The sequence below is a fragment of the Akebia trifoliata genome, chromosome 7 (assembly GCF_017979445.1).
Source record: "Akebia trifoliata isolate Shusen 1 chromosome 7, ASM1797944v1, whole genome shotgun sequence".
Taxonomy (NCBI): Eukaryota; Viridiplantae; Streptophyta; class Magnoliopsida; order Ranunculales; family Lardizabalaceae; genus Akebia; species Akebia trifoliata.
This window is the reverse complement of record NC_141381.1, coordinates 23,408,069-23,433,717: the sequence shown is the minus strand read 5'-3', so window position 1 is coordinate 23,433,717 and position 25,649 is coordinate 23,408,069. Positions and strand designations below refer to the sequence as shown.

Sequence of the window (25,649 nt, the reverse complement as noted above, 5' to 3'; positions counted from 1 at the left end):
AGAGTCATATTTCACATTATCATGTCATTATCCTCATCTTCATCGAAGACTAGTTTTGAAAAAGAAAATCAAGGGATTATAAGTCATTTTTATTAGTCAATAAGAGAAGATAGAGAACAAAGGACATTTCACCAATTCAAAAAATATAAAAAATAATCTTGATATATTTACAAAAGTGTAAGAGTCAAAATAAAAAATTCATATTCAAGAGAACTGCCATAGGGCACTAACACTCCTTTTATATTATTATATATACTCCCCAAAATTTAATCAACTCCCTCTAAATCATATATTTCCATTACTTTTCCTTCTTTTTTTTTTTTAGAAATTGCTTTTTTGACTAAGAAATCTTTAATTCCAAGGTAAATTATGAAAAAAGTCATTTGACAAAAAAACTTATTATTTTATTCTTGAGTAATTGTAAGATAAATCAAATTAAGGTGGAAAATGATTAATCCAATCGATGAGATTTGCCTTCTAAAAGAGTAAATCATTTTTTGACGCTCCCTGATATAAATCAAATGATTTGTCGAGAAATAGAATATATCCTAATTAGTTATAAATTTTTCCTATTAAAAAATATTTAGATTTTAAATGATAAGATCACCCTTCATTTACAACTATTGATCATAAATTTTAAAAAGAATAATGTTATCATCCAACATTTTTAATAAAAAAAATAGACTAAACTATTAAAATGTTATTAATTTTTGAAAGATAAAAATATTCCTCGTTTACAATGGATGTGTAGTTACAATTTCTTAATTTGTTAATAAAATATAAAAGATAATTATAGTGTCTAATGATGTCATTCAGCTAAAAATCCATCATTTTCAAGAGTGTCACATCCATGTTGAATCGTGGTGGGTTCCCTTTTTTTTTTTTTTTTTTTTTTTTTTCACAATCAAGATCTCAAATAAAGAAAAGAAAAACATAAATAGATAGAAAAATATTTTTGACATTTTTTAAAAGAATATTTCTAAATAGCTAAAAGAATAAAATCTGGTTGGATACCACTTAGTTGATCACTTTAGTGATGTTTCAAAGCACCGACCATGATTTTAAGGTTTACAATGTACAAATATGGGAATTTTAATGATCCAATTGAAGAAGGACGACATTTTTAGAAGTAATATTGTGGAGGGATAATTTTAAAATTAAGAATTAAACGATTTTGTGAGGGGAGTATTTGTAAGAAAGTGGAAAAAAAAAAAAAAAAAGATTTGGAGACAATTATTGAGCTTCAAGGAAGAGTAGGTAAATAGTAATTGGGTTTGGGGTCTCCTAGTAAAAAGACTACAAATTTTCCAAAACCCTTTAATGATTGGATAGATTACAAATCTGCCCTAAATATTAGCCCATGAAATGACATGTGGTACACTATTTTGGGTCCACCAATTTATATATCTTTGACCCACTTATTACTGGAGCTACATAAAAAAATAAAAAATAAACTATCCATGACTTATATACATTAGATTTGCTCAGTTATATAAAATGATTTTCTGTTTTAGACTCTGAACATTCTTTTTAAATATCACAGATCAAATTGATTTTCGACATGTGGATCCACCAAGGACCGGGCCAGTATGCATTACATCCGGATTGATGGATAGGTGGCAAAGCTAGAAATATCTTGAAGCTTACACCACTAAATTTATCAATTTCATCCCTAATTCCACAACTGAAATAATGGATATTTCATAAAGAAATGGTCTCCCTTATTTATAGGTAATCAGTATGAACAGGTTCAGAAGAATCAAAGCCTTCTTCATACTCTACGGATGCTCTCAACCCACTGCAATGGAGAATTATTCTTATAAACAAAGAACAAAATGAAGATTTGAGGAATCAAACTCAAATCTATCAAAGAGATCATCCGAAGAAAATTCTTTATCATAGATCTTTTCTTCTTTTTTTCTTTTTTCTTTTTTTTTTTTTAATTTTATTTTTATTAAGAAAGCATCTTATATTTCAACTAGGGATTTAGGGTTGTAAGAAACTAGTATTTTTATGGATTTACTCAATGAGCCTCATGTACGAAAGAGATGGGAAAGATAGACAAAAGGGGAAAAAAACGCAAGTTCATTTTTTTTTTTTCCTTCAGTTTTGTTCATTTAATATTGGAAGGAGAACAAACTAATGGGACCTAAACTTTTTTTTTTTTTTTTTTTTGATTAGTGAACTAATGGGGGCTAAACTATCATCAAAATAAACTACCCATGAAAGATTTTACAGGGGTATGATCCCTCCATCTTGAAATGCCAGCTTTGAAAGCACGTTGTAAGATGTCAATCCGCTCTGAGATGATAGACTCTTTCAGTTCCTGAATTTGAGTGTATTCCTTTTCCATAATCAGTTCCAACTCTTCAAAATGCTTGATCTTGCAGTGTATCTTCCTCAACTATTAACACGTAAAACAAACACAATTAAACAAATTAACAGCAACTCAACAACGGTTTGACATGCACGTACAATGAATAAAAAAAGATTACCCCAGAAAGAGAAGATTAAGTTGTGATATGGGGGAAATGCACCATATGTCAGCCGTCGGGTTATCTTTCAACAACTAAGCTTACAAAATGGCAAGAAGGAGAAAAAGAACAACAAACATAAGACCAACCTGTGTCTCAATCACAGTTGCCACTAAATTTTCAATCTCTCTGTCCTCTTGATCTGCCAATAACTTGGCATGAGCTGCAGCTGCCCCAAGTGCTGTTGCAACTGCAGTTCTAATTCGTAATGTTAGAGAATTGGAATTCCTCTCTGAGAAAGCATCCTGAGTTTCTGTAAGAGAAGTGAATAGCTTTATTAGATATATTTGTGATTAGATTATGATGAGTAACAATGCGTCCACACTGAAATGAAGGGGCAGTATGAAATAGACTATGGTGCAAAGATAAGAATATGGGTGACGGAATCTCGCATGAACGACCACTGGAGACAACCCAAATTAGAAGGATTGCAAACCAAATTAGAAGGATTGGATTTTCCATGATTAACAATCACTACAGTAGTTTTTTAATAGGTAAGAGTAATCAAGGACAACGATAACAGTTCTAGGGAGTACAATATGTGGATTCATATAAAATAACAAGTTGAGAAAATGTCTGAAAGTTTCTTTCACCCATTTTATAATCATTCTGAACTTGGACTGGCATGGAATCCCTTCTGCAAAAATCCAGTATATATCTGACAATTTGGCTCAACTGCATGGTTCTCTCCATGCAATTGAGCCCTTCTGAATTGAGAAAAAAGTATAAAAACCATTAAATGTTGTAGGAAATATTGCAGGTCATTATCAATGTGATCGCATATGTTATTTTCTATGAGTAAATCGCATATGCCATCATGGAATATGCGATTTAGAGTTTCTGGTTCATTGTGCCATGGCATATACAGTATGTGATGACATATTACTCCAATGGGCAATGATTTGACTATTGGAGAATTAAATTCAAGTTTTTTTTAATCTATCTTCTCCTACAACTACCCTATTTCCACTCCCTATTCATGCATTATTTAAGCTTTTTTTTTTTTTTTAATTCTTTCACTCACATATATTCTCTTTAAATCTTTTTTTTACTTTAATTTTTCAAAATATTGAGTTTATGCATTCTAACATAAGATCATAGCATCCAATGATTAAACTATTCAAGCAGAATCCACTTTAATCATTTAGAACTAGAACTAGAACTTGATAATTAAAGTAGGCCACTTCATATCATGAATAGCTTATATATTATTGACTATTTGGCTTCTTGAGTTCTTTTATTCTTGTTACTAAATGATTAATGTAATCAATTTTATTCAATTTGAAAAATTATTGCTATCCAAAATCCATATATATTGTTATAGATTTGTTTTTGTTTTCTCATATTGTTCTGGTTTTTTAAACATTTTCCCCCTTTTTTTCTTATTTTTTACAGTTTTTATTTATTTATTTGAAATAAAAAAATACTTTGTGCAATATGTGACAGCATATGCTGGTCACATATGCTATTTGCTAACATTGCAGTTCAACAACCAGGGTCAAGCTCTGTATTAAATATCTTTACCGACGGACCCTTGTCAAAATCAATTCTATAACAAGTAACATCAGCAGTAGAAGTTACCTGACTGCCCATGCCCTTCCCCCACCTCCAAGTCTTCCACCTTGGGTACTCTGAAACAGTGAAGTTATAACTAAGGAAACATTATCCAAAACAAGAAAAGGTTTCTTTAGGGGAATCGTTATAAAAATACTAACCTCTCGGGTTCATCATTCCTGGTGGCGTAATCTTCTTTACCCTCAAAAATCACCCTTGCATATGGATTTTCATCACATAAAACAGTGACGGCAGCCTCAGCTGCAGCAGCTGCAACATGTGGGCTTACCGCTGTAGACAAAAGAGCTACCTAACAAAGAAACCGTTAGCTTTTCCTTTTTTTGTGCAAAATAAGAGAAGACAAAGGCTAGTGAACTAGTCGCCACCCCTTTACGAAATATCGACAATTTTAAAAACTCAAAAGGTTCTTATAATTGAAAACAGTTCTTAAACCACCTAATAATCCAAAGAAAAACACTTTCCTCAGTAAGATTTTAACTCTTACTAAGGGTCATTGGCAATCCAACACCACAGCCCTCTAGATTTCATAAAAAAACTCAGATCCAAAAAACAATATTCAAACAGCAATTTTTGGGGGGCTTGATCCAAGGTTTTGAAAATAGACGGCTACCGAACTTCCACAGAACTCCCAAATTTAAAATTAAAATTCGACAGTGTAAAATAATTTTTTTTTTCAAACTTAATAGAATTTTGTCCCCTACAACCCTGGGGCATCAGATCATGTTTTTGGATGCCACAAGGTGAGCTCAACGACCCTTAGTAAGAGTTGAAATCTTACTAAGTTAGTAAGGCTAGTCAGACTCTAATCCAAATCCTTTGCCTGGTAGACCATGAAGTCACACTTTCTTATGATGTCACGATCACCCAACCACTCGCTTGGATTTCACTGTCTGTTAATTATATACCCCAGCCAACTGAATGATGGGCCTTCGAAAAACTAATGCAAAACCATCAATAGAATCTAAGAGATTTTGAAGATTATGGTTTAACAAATAAAATATTTAAACTTCAAATTTTAATATAATTTTCCTCGTTTAAAACTTTGCAGGAGCTTTCGGATAAAAACCCAGGGAAAACAGAAAATTAAAGAAATAAAAGTTAATATTCTCAAGAACGGTATTTGTTAATATGTTTATACCTGTTTCAGCAATGAACCCCCAGCATCAGCAAATGAAGTGATGCATTTTCGTTTCAAAGGAGGGTCTTCAGTCCCACCATTACCAACTTGTTCAGTCTCGTTTGTGTACTCGTGATGATCTTGACCCTCTTTTTCGATCAGTTCTTGAGACCCAACTGAAGTAGATTGAAGTTGTTTCACATTTGTGTTGCCATTGGAGTTCCTACTGTCACCCTTTCCATTGGTTGCACCCAACATAAGCTCTCCAAAAGGCAGTTGTATAAGCCTTGAGATACATTCCAATTTGTTCTTGGTTTGGACATTCTGGGCAACAAGGTCCCAGTCATCTCCATGCTTTAGAACAGATTCTAAAAGGAGTAAGGTCTCTGCATCAGTCCATAAATCAGCTTCATGATTATTAGAGCTGTCTTTGCAATCTTTGGGCTTGAAATCATCTGCAGATTTGCTTTCCTCGTAACTTTCATTTTTGAGGCGCTTTACACATGTTACAAAACTCTCTTGCTGATTATAAGAAAACAAAAAGAAAAATAATTACAAAATGAACATTCACAAATAGCATACAACAGGAAAGAACATTTGAAAGCAAACACACAAGTGCTTCATAGACCTAAAAAAGTACGCTCCTTGAGCAAAACAGATTTTAGATGTTTCGGTCATTACAAAGGGTCCATTGGGTTGGGGCCAAATAGGTATTATGCAGATTCATTCTAACAATGATCTCACAGAGAAATTTGTGGATATGACGACACACGCAATTGAATATGCAACGTACAGACCTAAATATCCATGCTTCACACTGGAGATGGTTATCTTTAACATCACAAATCCTTATCCCAAAAATTTGGGGCTGGCTAAATGGATCTTGTTCCTCCATTCAATTTCTATCCAAAGCCACATCTTTTGTTATTACAAGTGTGTTCAACATCCGTTTTCACTATCTCAATCCATGTTCTTTTCGACCTTCCTCTCGCTCTTGATTGAATGTGGCAAACCATTGTCTTTCTCTTCATTTATAGCCTATTGGAAATAGTCCTACATTTTCTTGAACGCACTCATTTCTAATTTATCATTCCTGGTCTTTCCACTCATCCATCTCAACATCTCCATCACACTGGAGATGGTAAAAGGAAGTTATAATATTGTATCAGAATTTAGGAGACTAGAGTAAGATTGATAAAATATCAAGTATTCTATGCAGGTAAAAAATATTAAAATAAAGAGTGGTGTTGGTGCTAAAAATTGGGGATAATAGATATGTATTTCGTAGAGTCATAAGTAATTATATCATTATCAACCAATTAATGTTGTCAAATGCTATTTTCAAAATGAAAATTGCATAGACCCAAAATATGCCTGTAGACACCCGAATTTGAGCGGGCCCTCGACGCAAGATGCCCCAAAACTCTAGCGTCTGGAAGCAAGGAAAATGGGAAAAAGAGAAGTGATAGGAAAGAAGAAGAAGATTTCTTCTGTAACAGTGGAGCGAAAGATTTTCGAGTTTAAGGAGGTATGGATCCAGCGTAATAAAGGAATAAAGATTAAGGAAAAAGGGAGAAGATTGGAATCGACACTTCAGCTATTGGAGGAGGAAGGAGTATGGGCTGCGAAACAACTCGATTTAGCGAGAACTTCATCGAAATCATTCAAGGCAAAGTATTCGAAGGGTGGAAGAATCTTTCTGATTCAAGGTGAGCAGAACCTTTACGGCAGATTTCTGAAATTTCAACAGTTTTCGGAAAGACTTCGGTCACGAGGAATAGCTATCCCAGAAGGTGTAGGAGGAGTAGGATGGGGGGAAGTTAGTGATGCTGTTAAAACTTGGTTCAACCCAATCGAGAAGATGAAGGCGCAGGTGGAAGAGGGAGGGTTAATTAATCCGTGGGTGAAGGATATTATTAAAGTTCCCATCGATGAAGCAGTGCGTCCAGCTTGGTCAGGGGAGGAACGGAACTCTAGTAGTGTGAACAAGCAAGCTCACAACAATGGTTCATTGTTCGGCAAATGGAGATGGGCTTTTATCGTTAGCTCAAGTTCATTGGAGGCAGATTGGGATGTATTCTTGTCTGATATGAAGAAAGGCTTACCCCAGCTCTCCAAGATCAAACTGTTAGTTTGGGAACCTCGCACTCGGATCTTGATGGTGGGTAACAGAGACGAATTCTTAAAAGTGAAAATGAGAAGTACAGTCTCGTTGGGTGACGTTTCCTTCAGTTTACGCCCTTGGTTCGCGGATTGCAACACTCTAAAGCCAGCATGGAAGGAGAAGGGTACTTGGGTGGGCATCAGTGGCTTACCGTTCCATTTATGGATCAACCACGCATTCCAGAAAATAGGTTACCAACTCGGGGGTCTTCTTGAGGTGGACCCAATCACCCTATCTTGCGCAAGATTAGACAGTGCGAAGCTTAGGGTCAGATGCTCGCCATGGAACATGCGTCGAGGCTTGAATCTATGGTTCGATGGCTTTTGTTATAAGCTAGGTGTGGAGGTGACAGGTGAGGTAGTTGAGGGGCAGAAGTCTTTAACAGAGCTGAGAATAGGGATTAATGGAGGGGGCAGCAGTAGCAGCTTTGCGGAGAAAAGTACCCAGGTGGCTGACGAGCATAGTAGGCCAGGAAAAGACGCAGGTCAATTGGAGAAGATGATACCTGGTCATAGTGAAACAGGTTGGGCAATAGCAGATCTGGTTGGAGGTGGCGTACGAAATAAACAACATTTCAAATTTCGTTCTCCCTTAGGAACACGTGTCAAACGGAAAGTGGTTATAAAGCCACGTCGACGGCTGCTGCAGCTCACTAGTACGATGCATTTATTAGGGAGGGCAGCTAGAAACCTGGAGTACACTAGGTGGCTGCGAGCAAATGGGATGGTGGAGCTACCTCAGCCCAATGGGTTGGTGGAGCCTAGACAGGCCTATGTAGGTGGATTGAGGCCCAAGTGGTTGGAGGCCCATGGTCATGAGAGTTGGACAGCAGGTGCCAAGGACTATTTAAACGTTTTAGATGGGCCGGACAGCAAGGGCCCATTTATAGAAAACAGGGGTTCGAAATCAAAAACCGACCCAGGCCCTAACAGGAAATCCAATAACCAAATAAAAAGGGCCAAGAAACATGGAGGCCCAATTATTATTAAGAAAGGGCTGAAAGTGAGGAAAACATGTGGTGGTTTAATCCGAGTAGATGAGGTGAAGACAAGCATCGACAGAAATAAGGTGATAAAAGGTTATCAGTCGGTTATTTCTTGTTTGCGATCAAATGAGAGAAACGTAGCCAAGCAGATGGACCAAGAGGTGTGGATGGGATCTAAAGTTGACGATATTCGAGCAAAGGGACAGATTCAAAGTGGTGAAGGCGATCGAGGAGTGGAGATGCAGGTGGAGAGGTGTATCACTCCAACTCGAACTGAATGTCAGTTAGAAGATTACGATGATACATATCGGCAAAGGGTTGTTAACAAATCACTAATTTTGTTTAAAAGTTCGTTCGAACAAGATGTTGGGGATGCTGACGAGGAGATCGTCTCTGGGAAGTCGCAGCACGAGAGTGGGGATTCAGAAGGCGTTAACAAAGAGGTTTTGATCTCACGTTTGGCTTCACACAGAAATCTGAGCAGACAAGTCCAAGAGGTCGCGAAGAAATCGATATCGTCAAGGCAGAAAAAAGTGGGAGAGGAAAAGTCGGAGTACCATTTAATTGCGGTTACAAGGATATGGAAAAGACTTCGAGCTGATCTCTGGCGACACCCGATTATTTCAAAAGTTGCAGAAACCCCAAGCAGTAGTATGGAAGAGTTTAGAAACACGGGAACATTAACGGTTAAGGTATTAAATGGGCCATTCTTTCTTCCTCAGATTCTCTCCATGTATCCTGGTGAGTCTTCTGGCTTATTTGGCTATAGTTCTCCTTCAATAGCATCGTTGTTTATTTCTTTGGATATTCCGTTGTTTGGTCCTCGTGGTGTTTACTCTTTGTACAGGTCTCAACCTCCTTCAGCCCTCATCGATTCCCTGCAATCCTTTGAACTTATCCGAGAGAAGGAATGTAGAAGGGAGAACAGGGAAGATGGAAGTCAGTTAGCTTTGATTTCATTAAATTCTGGCCAGAAACCAGTGGAATTGGATGTTGATAACAGAACAGAGTTGTATAAAGGTGGAAATCGGGTTGACAGAGACATAGGCGAGCTAACAATGGAGTATCGTGAGGCAGGGATAGTGAGGACAGAATTGGAGACAGTGGAATGGCTAGTCAGTAATGCTCTAAATTTGGCAGAAGACTTTGGCCTAGTTCTAGAGACGGAGGATAGAGACTCTTCCTTGATTTTAAGGGTGGCCGTTGGAGACTTAAGAGATACAACTAGTCTGGAGGAGGAACTTAAACGCATTAATGAAGCAAATGAAATAGAGGAGAAGAATGAGCAAATAGAATGTGAGAGCTCCCAGGAGATTCGAAGTTATAGGGATGGGGAGAACAATGAGTTAGTGGTGGTAGCCCCCTTGGAGATGACAAGGAATTTAATCAGACCTAGAGGGGATAAAGTGGTGGTTAGAGTGGAGACGAGGTAGGTTGGTTCGGACAGTCGTGGGTCTTTATAAGGTTTTGATGTCGCTTAAAGTTCTATCTTGGAATGTTAGGGGTTTGGGTGATAGGAGAAAAAGGGCAGCAGTGAAAGCTTTTATTAGAGGTAAAAATCCGTTCATTGTTACGTTGCAGGAATCGAAATTAGCCTATTGTGATGACAATATCATTAAGGAAATTTGGGGGAAAAACATTGAGTGGATAGCTCTTCCTGCCTTAGGCTCAGCAGGTGGAGTTATTATGATGTGGAATAAAGATTTGATCCAAGTAACAGACAGCCTAGTAGGGGCCTTCTCAATTTCTATTTTGTGTAGAAAGAAGGACGAGGATTTCCTTTGGGTGTTTTCTGGGATTTATGGACCAACTCTTAGTAGGGAGAGAATGCAATTTTGGGAGGAATTTGACGATGTCGCGGGCTATTGGGAGAAACCTTGGGTCCTGGGTGGGGATTTCAACGTCACCAGATTTACTCATGAGAAGAATAGGGGTTCGAACATATCTAAGGGGATGAAAAACTTTAATGATTTTATAGGTAGACACTGTTTAATGGATTTTCCTCTCCTGGGTAGACGATTCACCTGGTCCAACAACCAAGGCAATTCTAGGATGTCCAGAATAGATAGGTTTCTGGTTGATAATGCTTGGGAGGAAAATTTTCAAAATGTGATTCATTAGGCAAGTCCTAGCCCAGTCTCTGACCACACTCCCATCTTGTTGGAAGCAGGGCACCCTAGACAACACCCTCTTCCTTTTAGATTCGAAAATATGTGGTTGGTTCAACCTAATTTTTTAGATCTTGTTAGAAGTTGGTGGAATGAGTGTCCGGCCAAGGAAACCCAGGATGTGTGTTCAAGAAGAAGCTCAAATTCTTGAAGGACAAGTTGAAGGTGTGGAACAAAGAGGTCTTGGGGAGAATTGAAGTGAAAAAAAAGAAGATTTTGTCAGACATTGAAATTTGAGACAAAAAGGAAGAGGAAAGCAATTTGAATGTGGATGAAAGAAGTAAAAGAACGGAGTTGAAGTTGGAATTCCAAAGAGTGGCGCTTATGGAGGAAATAAGTTGGAAACAAAAGTCGAGGGTCAAATGGTTGAAAGAAGGGGATAATAACACTAAATTTTTTCACAAAGTTGCCAACTTCCATAGAAGAAGTAATCAGATTGATAAACTCCTCATCAATGATACCATGGTGACAGGAGAAGAGGAAATTAGGGAAGGGGTGGTGAGATTCTATAAAGATTTGTACAAGGAAAAAGAACCTTTGAGACCGAGGCCAGATAATCTAGACTTTAACTCTTTGAATCAGGCGGATAGGGAGTGGTTGGAAAGACAAATAGGGGAGGAAGAGGTTAGATCAGTCATTTTTTCGATGAGTGGGTATAAGGCCCCGGGTCCGGATGGATTTAATTCTTCAAACATTGTTGGGATATCGTTTCGAGAGATTTTATGGAGGTTATCAGGGAACTTCAAGATAAGAAGTGCTTGGATTACAGCCTTAATAGTACTTTCGTGGCTCTGATCCCTAAAAGAGCTGGGGCGGATAAGCTAGGAGATTTTAGACCAATTAGTCTGGTGGGTTCGGTGTATAAGATCATATCCAAAGTGCTAGCGTCGCGATTGAAAATTGTTCTCCCTAATCTTATTGGGAACGAGCAAGGGGCTTTTATCAAGGGTAGACAGATCTTGGATGGCGTTTTGATGGCTAATGAGTGTCTTGATTCTAGGATCAAAAACAAGGATAAGGGATTAATAGGAAAAATTGATTTACAAAAGGCTTATGACCATGTGAGCTGGGAGTTTTTGGAGTATATGATGAGGAGGATGGGTTTTGGTTCGCGATGGATAAGTTGGATAATGAAATGTGTTACGACGGTATCTTACTCGATTCTTGTCAATGGGAGTCCAGCCGATTTTTTTAGAGGGTCGAGAGGTTTGAGGCAAGGGGACCCTTTATCTCCATTTTTGTTTTTGATTGTAGCTGAAGCCTTGGGGAGATTGTTTAGAAGAGTGGTTAACTTAGGTAAGCTTTCGGGTTTTAGGATTAATGACGGCCCTTTAATTTCTCACCTTCAATTTGCGGATGACACCTTAACTTTTTTGGAGGATTCAAGGGATCAAGTGAGGGTGCTCCGAGTGTTATTGTGTTGCTTCGAGGCTATGTCAGGTTTACATTCTAACCTGCAGAAAAGCAAACTTTTTGGGGTAGGAGAAGTTAATGATATTCATTTGATGGCTTCAACTTTGGGTTGTGGGTATGATACTTTGCCCACTTCCTATTTGGGCTTACCGCTGGGAGCACCCTACAATAGTATCAAAATTTGGGATGGTGTGATTGAAAGATTGGAAAAAAGGTTGAGTACGTGGAAGGCTAATTATCTTTCGAAAGGAGGGAAAGTGACTTTGATCAAAAGTACCTTAACGAGCATTCCGGTCTACTTTCTCTCTCTTTTCACGCTTCCGAGGTCCGTTGAAATTAGATTGGAAAGGCTTATGAAGAACTTTTTGTGGAATGACAAGAGTGGTAGGAAGAAGTATCATTTGGTTAGATGGAAGGTGATTTGCATGCCCAAGACGAATGGAGGACTAGGCATTAGGGGTCTTAGATTAGCTAATAGAGCGCTTCTAGGAAAGTGGCTTTGGAGGTTTGGCGAGGAGAGGGGTAGTTTGTGGAGGAAGGTTATTATGGCTAAATATGGGGAGAGGAGTCTAGGTTGGTATAGCAATGAGTCTAAAACCTCGTATGGGTGTAGCCTATGGAAAGGAATTTTGAAAGTTAGCAAGGATTTTGAGCAAGGGATTAGATTCAAAGCAGGTGTGGGGGACAGAATTAGATTTTGGGAAGATTGTTGGTGCGGACCTTCGTCGCTAGCGTCTCAATTTCCATCATTATACGTCTGTTCTGTTAAGAAGAATCATTCAATCCAGCAATGTTTGATTCACAACGAGTCCGATCCTACTTGGGATTTGGGGTTCAGGAGAAATTTTAATGATTGGGAGCTAACCGAGGTTACATCTTTCCTCGATCTCTTGCATACGCTTCATCGCAACGTAAGTGAACAGGATAGGTGGGAATGGATTAGAGCGAAGGATTCGAGATTCTCTGTTAGATCCTTCCATAAATGGCTCACTCCTAGTGCTGAGCGTACCATCTCGGCTTCCATCATTTGGTTTAGGTCAGTGCCTTCTAAAATCTCTTTCTTTGTCTGGTTGGCTTCCCTTGGTAGGATTCTTACGATGGATAACTTGATTGCTCGGGGTTGGATCACTCCTAATTGTTGTCCCCTTTGCTTGATGGAAGGGGAATCTGTTGATCACATTTTAATTCATTGCCCTTTTTCTTATAATTTATGGTCAAGTTTCCTTGGTTTATTCCGTATGACTTGGGTTTTCCCTCATAAGTTTTCATCGTTGTTGAAAGAGTGGACCAGTAATGTCTTTCACACCAGAAAACGTTACCTGTGGGCTATGCTACCTTCGACTATTGCTTGGGGGATTTGGAATGAAAGGAATAACAGGGTGTTTAATGGCAAGATTAGAAGCTCTCATACAAGTTTTTTAGAGATTTTGGGCTTCTTATACCTTTGGTCCAAACAAAATATAGAGTTCGTGGGAACTTCGTTTGATGATTTTGTTTTTAGATGGAACTCTTTATGTAATCATTGATGTTGTTTGCTCTTCTTCTTTGTTGCTTTCTATGAGGCTTTCTCGGCCTCCTTGTATGCTGTTTTTTCTTTCTCCTTGAATTATATTATACTTTTCAAAAAAAAAAAAGATGCCCCAAAAATCGAAAAATCGGAACGGGCTCCAAAGCCCAAACCTTCAAAATACAATGCATTTTCAATTAATAAATGTCTGAGGCCGCACACGTGGCCCATGGGTCCGCGCACCTCACCACTCTCCCACCCTCCTAAATTCAACCCAATACTATTCTACCTAAATCCAATCCATCCCAAAACCCAATCCAATCCATCCCCAAAACCCAATCCATCATAAACCCAATCCAACCTAAGCCCAACTCATAACCTAAGCCCAATTCAATACCCAAACCCAATCCAACCTATCAATCTCATCAAACCAATCACCAACTCAATACAAAAAATGACACATGTCATCACACCCTTCCCCCTCCCTCATCTAATCAACCAACTCCATCACTTCCCTCCAAAAATCAACTCAACCCATAACCCTACCCTACCCTAACCTAACCTATTACCCATCCTCTCATCATCATCAACCAACTCCATCACTTCCCTCCAAAAATCAACTCAACCCATAACTCTACCCTAACCTAACCTATTCCCCATCCTCTCATCATCAACAACCAACAACTCAACCCATACCCTATACACCCTAACCTATTCCCCATTCTTTAACAACCCACATCATAACCCATATCTCCCACACATCAAACCATCACTTTTCCTTAAAACACTCCCACAAAATCACCTCAACCCATACCTCCCACCATCACCCCCATACTCTTCTCTCTAATCAACCAACTACCATCACCAATCAACCAATCTCTTCATCTCTCCATTTGCCACATGTCATCATCCCTTCAATCCTCTCAAAATCAAACCAATCACTACCCATCCCCCCAAATCAAACACCTTACCTCTTCAACCATCTCAACACTCATTCTCCAAACAACTCTCTTACACCCATCAACCATCACTCATCTCACCTCACCAACCACTCTACCCAAATGGATTTGGGTAAGATCCAAACCATTTGGGTTAAAACACAACTCATTTCCCTCATTACAAAACTACCCTTATTTCCATCTTAAATTTCATACCCCTCTCCTCTCAAACCCATGCCATTATCCATTACTCTCTTCACTCACCCCATTGTACCCTTAAAATAACCTCCCAACCTCTATAAAAACCCCTCCATTCTCCCCTCACCACACCTAATGAAAATTTAAAAAATAATCCTCCAAAAACTACAACTCTCTACTCTACTCTACTCTCAACACCTCACACTCAACTCAACTCAATCTACTACAACCTCAAGCAAGCCCAAGTCAACTCAAGGGAAGACATATTTGAAGATCAACTCAAGGACAAGGTGGGTTCAACAAAAGGAACAACCCCTCCACATCCCCTCTTCTACTCACCCCTTTCCCACACATTTGCACACACCACCATGGGTTAAATCACCAAAGGGCCCCTTCTACATAAGGGTGCCGTTAATGATTGAAGCCAATATTGAAAGTCCCTCATCCTTGAGGGCACACATCAAATTCTTTCGATTTTATTTTATTTTTATTTTCAAAAAAACCGAATCCGAGGTTACCACCTATGGTGGGTGGAGTAGGGTGCCTAACACCTTCCCTACTCCATAAATGGACCCCCTTACCTTGAATCAAGGTTGGACCAAATATGCATTATCCAACGAGAGTCATCATATGTCCAAAGTGACATGTTTTTCAAGAAATATAACTTCAGGTGACCATTCACACCCAATTCCGCATTTGAATGGTGGCGACTCCAAGACACCCCCATTGCACAATATGTGATGGCATATTTTTGTATGCGATGGCATACTGTCCAAAGGTCAGAAATATGACCGTTGGACACAGATTTTTTTTAAAGCTTAAACTCACTTTTCTCTAATAAATATCCACTTCTACCCCCCATACTTCTTTTACAACATCTCTTCTACCTTCTAATCTCTTTCTTACTCTCACAAAGCCTCCAACTCTTAAATCTCATTTCATTTTCTACAATTACTCTCAAAGTACCAAATCCAAACTCAAGTCATTCTCTCACTCTCAACTCTCAAGACTTAAAAGAATAAGAAAGTGATGTGCATTTTTTCCTCAAAGTTCAAGTCTCAACTCAAGTCACTCTCCCACTTCTGCATTTTTTTTCTCTAGCAGCATATGTTGGTCACACATGCAATTTATCAACTTAAGGTCGGGGGGGAGGGAGAGGAAAAGGGGAGTAGCCAGTTTTAGATTTCCATAACCATGGAAATTTTAAAGAAAGGTGTATGAAGTATGACTTGAGCTACCAACCAAGCCAATTAAACTAAGTTACTTGCAAGTTTGCACCAAAAACAATTCCATTATTCGAATAATTAATTATGGAAAATTCCTCATAGATAACCAATAAAATCTTCCTAGTTTGGTACTATTATGAGGCATGATATTGACCAGATCATATGTTCTCTCTGCTGGAATATTGCAAGAAATCTCCATAATGCTGGCTTACATATTTTCCCATCCAACAAGCTTCCCTAGAGAATACATAGCTACACACAACATGACCCATATTAGAGAGAGAGAAAGTCCAATCTACATAATATGCTCGACAAATACCGTTTCAGACAAGCTAAGGTTATCTTTTTCATACCTGTTAGTCGAATCCAATAGCAGTCTTCAAAAAAGATAAAGTGACAGACAGATCCTTCATACAGGTAACCAATGATGAATTGACAAGGTTAAAGTTTGCAATCTGAAATGTTCTTGAGCACTTCAATGGAATGACATGCAGAATAACTATTGCAAGAGAATTAGGGACGTAATTTACAATTTTTAATTTTCCAGAATGGGATATGTGATGCATGTCGAAGTATTCTTGTCTTTTACTGTTTCTATATAGCCCATTAAAGGCATTTTGTTCTTGCATTCATACATATTATACTAACGGGGTTGGGTAGATTGTTAACCCCCATTTCTTCTTCAGCTCCTCTTTTTATATGGTATCAAATCCTTCAGGCTGATACTCGTTCAACACTTATCCAAATCATACAAAGTCAGAGGAGTTTTGCTCGTCACACAAAGACCCTTTTTATACCAACCAAGACACATAACTACCACATCATGCCGTCAGCTACTGTACCAACCAAGACACAATTGAAGGGTATGTATTGAATTGTTTATCTATCCTCGTTTCAAATCAACATTTATTTAATCAGTGGCCATTTCTTAGTTCATTGTCCAATCCTTCACAGTTTCCTTTTACAGGGCAATCTTTTTTCTTTTCTTTTCTTTTCTTTTTCGCTAGGCAAGCATGGGGTGGTTAGTAATTAATGTGAAAGTGGGTTCAATGAAATCAAACCTATGTTGTGGGATCAACACCCCACACGGCTTTATCAACTTAGCTAAGTTGGCACCTTCAACGGGATCGCAATCAACTAAAGGGTCAGAGGTTTTAATCCTTCTTCCTTTTTAGTGACATTTTAGGTTTAAACCACCCCCCAAATATTTTTTTTAATAAATTGCTAAAACCTCTAACAAAACAAAAGGATGGTTATTAAATTTAGCAATATATTAAATTTCACATTAATGCATGAAATCCTAAGGTCTAAGGACAAAAAGTAAGCATGGGGAGCATCACCCTCAGTTATGTTTACAGGTTTAAAAGGAACTACAAAAAACTAGATTTCCACATGCAGTCCTAAGTTTTATGTATGATGCTCCAATAATGTTACCTGAGGACCATGATTTCATTTCATAAAACCTTATGAATTGCCCCATAAGCAACAATATTTGTAGGGAAAACATAAGGATCAATTAATATAATAAGGTCTTATACAATATGCAGCAGAAAATACAGGGAAATGGCAGACTGGCTTTGCCAAGGCACAACAATGCTATCATTCTAGCCAATTAGACTCAAGCATTTTTATTTTTTTTAAGTACTTGAATCTAATGGTTGGATATCTCCAATCAAGATAAGTTTTTATTTGTGACAAAAGCAAAATGTCCATAAACACTCCAAAGAAAAAAAATGAGGCACACTCAAGATACGCCACAACCTAGACACCAAAAGTCACATGATTGATAATTTCTAACAATTGGATTTCTCATCACAAAAATGCTTGCATCCAACATATAAAAATCAACCCAACAAAAACGACCGAGTCCAATGGCTACAACATATTCATAAGTTCATTGGGCCCAAGCAAATCTCATGTGAACTTTCTCAGGGTAGACGTCAAACCTTTCTATGCAATGCTGCAAAACAAACCTTGGAGGACCTATACACCAAAGATCAACTTGATTGCTGGTATGGACCTTAATTTGATCATTTCCCTTGGGTAACAAATACCACAAAAAGCAATGAATCAAACTGATATTAGGAATTAAGTCCAATTATGTTTGCCCCCACCCATTGGAGGAGTTATATACTAAAAAATCAGCTCGATTGGTGACCAAAATGTTGGATTAAGTAGTTCCATTGGGTAATTTTTACTCACTAGATACTACATAGGGGGGGGGGGGGGGGGGGGGGGTTTGACAAATATTTAAGACAATTTCATCTTTGCAAATATTTGGAATTATGACAGTCCTTTTATACTTGGACTTCACACATGTGATATTGCACAGGGGCAGAGCCAGGATGTTCTTGTATTGGGGGCAACTGTAGTTAATGGTACAATTGAAAAGCCTGAAGATGAATGGTATTGGGAAGAAATTCAGAGTTTTTTTGTTAGAAGTTGAAGAAAATGATATTTAGGTCATTTTCAATTAGTCTATGAGAGAAGGCCCAAGTCAAGAGGTAGTGTCACCTTCAAGAAATTGAAAGGGTGGTGCGTGTGTGAGGGGGAGGAGCAAAAATTGGAGGGGGCTAAGGGTGTGGAGGAAATTGGGTATGTAATAAGTTGAAAATACCGGGGGTATCTCAAATTAAAGGATATATAAAACCATCCAAAAAAGTTATGTGGGGGCAATTGCCCCCACAAGCTCCTTACTAGCTCCGCCCTTGGTATTGCACATGTGTCGACGACGATGTCTAGGCAAAGGAAGAAGACCGAAAATTACATTTCTCAGAAGAGTGACCTAGTTTTTGAATTCCGGGTTATTATTGCTAAATTGAGGAACAATGTTCCTATGGATGTATTCTTTAAAATACACCATATTTTTCAAATCATGAGCATGATCTATCTTCGTAGGATACAACTATATTAAGCATCCAATGGCTCTCACTCCAATTCCTATTACTATATCTAGGATTGTCAAAGGGTCATTTTCAAATCGAATCAAGGTCGATATAGAACTGGTCCTATAAGCGTCAGAGAAATTACGGATCCGATCCTATAAACTATTGGGTTCAACTCCTATTGGATCAGATCCTTATCAAATCTCAACATTTGCAGTCAAATCCATCTGAGAACAATCATAATGAGTCCATACTAGATCAAATCCAAATAAAAAACAATATGTATAAAACATAGATAGATCGGGATCTGTTGACTCAGAAAAAGTGACACAAAACAATTAGAAATCCCACTTGTTAAAAATCCAACAGTCAGATAAAAACACTTTAATCTATTTCAAAGTATTGCCATGTCAACATTTATCCCAACCATTGAATTTCATGTTCTAATGATCAGGATTTCGTGTTTTTATGAGTCGCTTTTATTGAGTCAACGGATCCCAAACCAACATAGACACATCATACATAACATAATTTATACTTTTTCTCATATATTATCAAAGTGGATCCAATTAAATCAAACATGGTTGATCCAGAATAAATCGGAAAAGATACTGAATTGGATCCTTATCAAATCTAATTCTGATCAGATCCCAAATCCTTGATCCAAACCCAAAGTTATTTCAGTTCTAAATTGATCCATCACCTATTAGACCACTATCATTAGAGATGTTCCACAAGAGTCATTCACTTATAAAGTAAAGCCACCACCTTTCAAGATCTATGGACGAAGAAACATGACCATGATTTATCCATCATTTCCTACCACTTTTCTACCTCCCATCTCAAGTGTTCCCTCATATGGTCTTGTAACTCCTCTTATAGATACCAATTTATCTATTTCTCCGAAAAAAGAAACTGGCTGGTACTAAACATCCCATCTCTCATTTTGTTTGATATCATGATCAACTGTGCATCAAGTCTTTCTTTAAAGAATATCAACTCATTGTACTCCTTCATCACCTCAACAAGCTTTTTCTAGCCCTAAATGGGTGGCAGCTAAGAAAAAGATGAGAGGTCATAAAAAGAATAACACTTGGGAAAGTAAGGTTCTAAGCTGTCAACAAATATTCTCTCCTTGAAATTCAAGTGTGATAATAGTAATGAAAAGTGTAAGGTGCACCTTGTCGCGAAGGGTTTCACCCAGATTGATGATTGATGATCGATGTTATTATCTACACACAGACTCTTTCCAGTTGCAAAGACTTACTTCCTTCAAGTTTGCTTAGTCTAGTTGATATCTGTGGTTGGCCACTTATTAACTTGATGGGAAAAATGTATTCGTCCAAGGGGAACTAAACATGGTTTGTATCCCAATCATTGAAGTTTTCAAAGGAACTTCAATAATTGGAAGCTTCAAACAATAGTCTCTCTCATCTCTCATGTTCCCTATGTAAGAGGACTAGAGGGGGTGGATGTGAATCCGAATGGAAAAAATATTCTTTATACAATTGATTCTACAAATTTCTTATCTCATCATCCTCCCTAACCTTTCCAGCAAAGTTCGTTGGGCACCAAAAGTTCCCAAGAAGGTATCTTTTTCATCCAGTCTGCTTCTTTGAACAAAAATTTAACCGTCAATCACCTCAAGGAAAAAAGGTGTTATCTCAGTGAACTTTTTGTGGTCTTTACAAAACAAGTGTTGAGTCAGTCGATCATCTACTTATTCATCATCCCTTTGTAAGATAAACATGGGCTCACTTTCATCGTCTACTCACATTCCCTAGTGTTTTCCCAAATCAGTTATGTTTCTGGTCCATAGTTGGAAATTCAAATCAAAGTGTCATAAAGAGACGATTTGGTGGTCCATTACTCCTTTGTTGTTTGTTGGGGATTTGGAATGAAAGGAATATCAGGTAGTCTGATGGGAGAGAGCATTCATAGCAATAATTTATAATTAGCATCGTGGGTAACATGTTTCCTCAGGCTACGTTTTTCCAAAGTTTAAGGCCGTATTATTGACGATTTTCATTTTAGATGTGATCTGGTAGGTAGCTTGTAATTTGTTTCATGTTTTCTTGTAGCAAGTAGGTCTCTCCACCTTCCTTCTTTTCTATTGACAAATATATCCATATCTTGATGTATAAAAAAAAGGTCTAATTATATTTCAGAAGGAAATAAATATTTTGTGTTGGAATAACTGAAAGTTCCTACAGTAAATAATTATATAATATTCATTGCCAAATATAGGCAAATATTATTTTTCAATAACTTTCTATGCATAATACTAATTACCATGAATAATTACTAATAGATTAAATCAATTCAACAACTTTAATTGCATATATTACTATTCTATATTTAGAATTTATTTTTAAGTGTTAAATTACGTTGCATGTCAACAGAAATAAGGAAAAAGATAGAAAATATGGATAAAATATAATTTTTAAAAACAAGCTAAAAAAATATGGGATGTACGCCTCGGCCAAAAGGTATACACATCACATTGAAGTGTACATTTTTTAAGCGCCTTTCTGCCTAAGGTATATGCCACAACTGTTTTTACATTTCTTCCTAGCACCCCGGAGCAGTTTTAATGAGCTCCACTGAGCATAAGTCTCAAGATGCGAGTGAAAATATTAATTGTTGTTGAACCTAATTTGGCCTATGTCGTAGGAGTGGTGAGTTAATTTGTGCAAATTCCCTAGACTTCACATTGGAATAAGTCTTTCCCGGTCATCTCATATATACTTTGAGAGGAGATTTCCCCATCAATGTTTACTCAAATGCAGACTAAGTGGGATTTGGGAATCTCATTTCTAATAGAAAGAGTAGGAAGAAGAGAATAAGAAGAAATGAGAGAAAAAGGGGAGACTCTCCAGCCATTTATATATATATAGATAGACACAACAACAACAACAAAGGTGAGAAAACCCCAGAAATACATTATATATCCCAATCCCAAAAATAGGAATTACCTATTGTCCGCATCTCTCCTACGATTATCGAGTGGAGAAACAAATGTGCAAAATAATTTAAGAAACGAAAGCATGAAACATCCCATTTTCTTAGAACATAAAATTTTAATTACCATTTGCATCAAAACTACAGTGCTCTGGAGGGCAATGGATTTTAGGGTAACTACGACTAGCAACTATTATCATAATAAGATACCTTGGCGAAATGGGAAATAAATTGAGTATATAAAGTTTATATTTATCTCCTTGCAAAATCATTCACTTCCTTGACTATTATTAGTGAATCCACCATAGGTAGAGCGGTAAACAGATCATTCTTGCTCATAGAAATTGGAGATCATTCCCATTTTGAGTGATGAATTATGCCTTTCCATAAAAGAAAGTACTTCCCAGTATAGTGAAAAAATCAAATAATCATATTTGAGAAACTATTCAAACTACAAGACAGATCGATACCCAATTTGATCATCATCATAGCCTTATCCCAAGTATATGGAGTCAGGTGAAAGGATGCGGTCATTAAATTTTATCTAAATCCATGCCGTCCATCAATTCAAGTGTCATCATGCATACTCTTAGTTGAGAAAGATTGTGTTAATCCATTGAATTCTATATAAATCCTTGTCATCCATTAATTCAAGTGTCATCATATATACTCTCAACTCGATTCAAATATGATTCGACGTGCATACCTAGATTGTACCAAATCCATGTGGGGGATTTCTCCACCACGGCCTCGAAATTCACAGCTTCACCAAATCAAACTTGCCAGAAGAACCTGTCAAGGCACCGATGTGGCACTTGCCAAATAACCTTTGATGCCTAAGTTAGATCCACAACAATTATCCAACTAGAATCAATTCTTTCCAAAATAAACAAATTTACCTTACATTTATACTTGTGAGGTTTCTCTTTTGCTTCAAAACTCTTTCCTCTTTTGTATTGGTTTCCAATTCAACCTTCCTTCTAATTTGATAAGATTACCCTCAATCCCTTAATCTTCTTTGTGATTCTAAGGATTTGAGCTCAATTGGCAAGTTTCTCATGGTTCTCGACCGCACCTTGTATAGGAGGTAACTTCCTCCTGCTTGGGTCTACCGCTTGGGGGTCATAGCATTGGTTTGGGAACTGGCTCCGCTTCTCAACTTCTCCCCAGGCTTCACCCTACTATTTCCTCATGGGTATCCTGCAAATGTTTCTCGGGATTTGCTTCAATTCCTTCTTGCATTAGCGGCCTCCAAATCTTTACGATAATGGTATGGTTGTGCTTTGGTACTGAATTATTCCCACACAATCTACATTCTCAAAATCTCACTCACACATTTGATAAAGAACTTTAAAATGACAATCTACCACACACCAACTTATAGAAAATTTTAAATCAAACGATAGTTATTATCATCAATAGCTTACCCAGCTATTTGGGGCTAGCAACATGAATCCTATTTCACCATTTAACTTTATTAAAGAAAATCCACACTTTCTCTAATTCCAAACATCATTGACCATCATGGTTTTAAAACTCGTCCGAGACCGAGACATATCGCCCGAGTTAACTCGGTATCGTGGCTGGATGAGACAAACGCACAAACCCATTTGAGACAGACACGTATCGCGAGACAAACGAGACGTCTCGGACAAGATTTTGCAAAATTTCGTCCGAGTTAAACGAGACAATAGATTTTCAAGCTTGAAACCCTATGCTCTCACCCCCAAATCGATTTTTCCTCATCTTCTATTTTTGGTTTCATTTTTTAATAAGAATCATTTCTGATTTTTTTTCAGATTTTTTAAATGGTTAAAAACCATTGTCTCAATGCCGAACGAAACAACTCGAACAAGACAAGACGTATCGTCCCAGTTAACTTGGTATCTTGGCTGGATGAGACGAGACATGAAACCCAGTTTTAAAACCATGTTGACCATAAAACAATTAATAAGTTAGATATCTAAGAAAAAGATTAAAAAGAACAAGAAATGAATGCATAAGCGTAATACCTTATTAGATTCACAGCACGTAGAGACGCAATCTTCCCCACAATTGCCACAAACTGATCTCTTCAGTCGAATCAGCTCACCAAATACATCCGTATAAGAAGCAAGAGGTGGCAATCTAAACCCATTCTCAACTGCTTCACCAACATCGCCCACATTTGGCGGCAATGAAACAACTTTCAAGGAATTTGGAATGGCCACTACCCGGATTCCATTCGGGGCTCCTTCCTCAAATCTAACCTTCTGCCTTCCCTCATCCTCAGCCACCACCAACAGATTATTCGACGAAGACGCATCAAAATTAATCAAACCCCATTTCTCCAAGAAAAGAAAAACCTTGCGAATCAAACTAACATCACCAATCAACGATTTACGAATCTCAGTAAAGGTAAGCTTTCTAGAAGGCTCTTCCCTGTACTTATTGATGATGAAATCTCTGTACTCCTTGTAAATCTTCGGAGTTTTTGAGATCGAGTTTCCATCGAAAAACTCCTTCAGAGAGATTTTCTCGGTTTCGTGGATATCATCCCAAGAAAACCAGCCTAAAGAAAGGATTAGGGTTAGGGTTTTGTGGAGATGAAACACAGAGAGACCAAAATGCTAGAAATTAGGATTAGGGTTTTCAAGCAGAGTACTTACTCGAATAGCTTGGAATGGTGTAGAGGTCGTGCTCTGACTCGTTGGCGGGAAAGGGTTTCGAACTCTCGTCTTCTATGCCTTCCATCTAAATCTCTTGTTAGAGAGAGAATAATGAGAGATAGATGTGGCGTATCATGTTCGGGTCAGGTTATAAAAAACTAGTCGAAGTCTTGTAGATAATAAATATTCGTCTATAAGCCAGGAAAAGCATGAATCAATCAATTCAATATCTCAAGAATCGAATGAGAAAAAAAATATTTCCAATTATCAAAAAGCTTTCTTCCTTCTAAAAAAATCAATATATTATCTATAAAAATTTAAATTTAATTATAATTTATTTTACTAAAAATATGAGTTAACGATTTCTTATATAAATTAACATTCATCATCTATGTTAATGATAAAATTTTAGAAGACATGGACCCTTTTAAACTCCAATACATAATTTATAAGAAAATTTGAAGAATTTTATAGGACATGTTTTATTCTAAAATGTTAGAGAACCTTAAATTATGTCTTTACTATTATAACGAGAGAAGGTGCAATAGAAGTGATTGGATATGAAAATTTGAAGGTAAAAAAATGTTCCCACTTTTGCATTTAACCTTATAATCATTTAAGTCATTGTTGTCGAAATGTATAAAATTAGAATCTCACATATTATAGAATGACGTAAGAGCATTTAAAATTAAAAAAAATATGTTTTGATTGTGTTTTTTTCTTCCATATCCCCTTATTTAATATTTTAAATTACAAAAAGACTATTACAATTTATATTAAATTACAATCCATGCTCGTGTTACACCTTAGTTTACTAAAATTACAAAATATATTTTTATTATATTATCTTAAAAATATCTTAATATTTTAAATTATAATACAGGAAATGATAAAATATGAGATGAAATTATGTTATTTATGTGGAACTTTTTAAAGTAATTACAAAAAAAAAATTAACGAAAAATTATTCAAATAATTTAAATATTTATCAATTATTAAAAAAAATTAAAATTCTAAAGACATAATAAATGGGCGTTTACACCACTAGATTTTAGATTACCAATTTTTCTCCTTAAAAACCGCTGTCCGATTCCAATGTTTGATAAACATCCACGTGGCACGTTTCAAAATTTGAAAATCGATCGCCGAACCACATGTTTCTTGTTCAAATGCCCAATAATTGTATTATTACAAAAATAGGCAGTCCAACCGCTAGTTTCAATTCAAATAGTCCACTAATGATATTATTTTGAAAAGATGTTTTCAACTTTTCACCTAAAAATAGAGGTATGAAATTAATTCTTCTTCACTTTTCTCGTCTTTCTTGCTA

The 25,649-nt window shown here is 37.1% G+C and overlaps 1 protein-coding gene across 1 annotated transcript; it reads right to left on the bottom strand.

The window, feature by feature from the left end:
• Window positions 1-2,088: 2,088 nt before the first annotated feature.
• On the bottom strand, window positions 2,089-24,494 carry SWI3A (SWITCH/sucrose nonfermenting 3A). The gene is made up of 7 exons (XM_086447643.1): window positions 24,320-24,494; window positions 23,684-24,222; window positions 5,248-5,748; window positions 4,250-4,398; window positions 4,116-4,165; window positions 2,624-2,787; window positions 2,089-2,404 (listed from the first exon to the last, which is right to left on the bottom strand). The coding sequence occupies exons 1-7, from the start codon at window positions 24,402-24,404 to the stop codon at window positions 2,207-2,209; spliced, it is 1,686 nt and encodes a 561-aa protein (XP_086303769.1). The 5' UTR covers window positions 24,405-24,494; the 3' UTR covers window positions 2,089-2,206.
• Window positions 24,495-25,649: the final 1,155 nt, after the last annotated feature.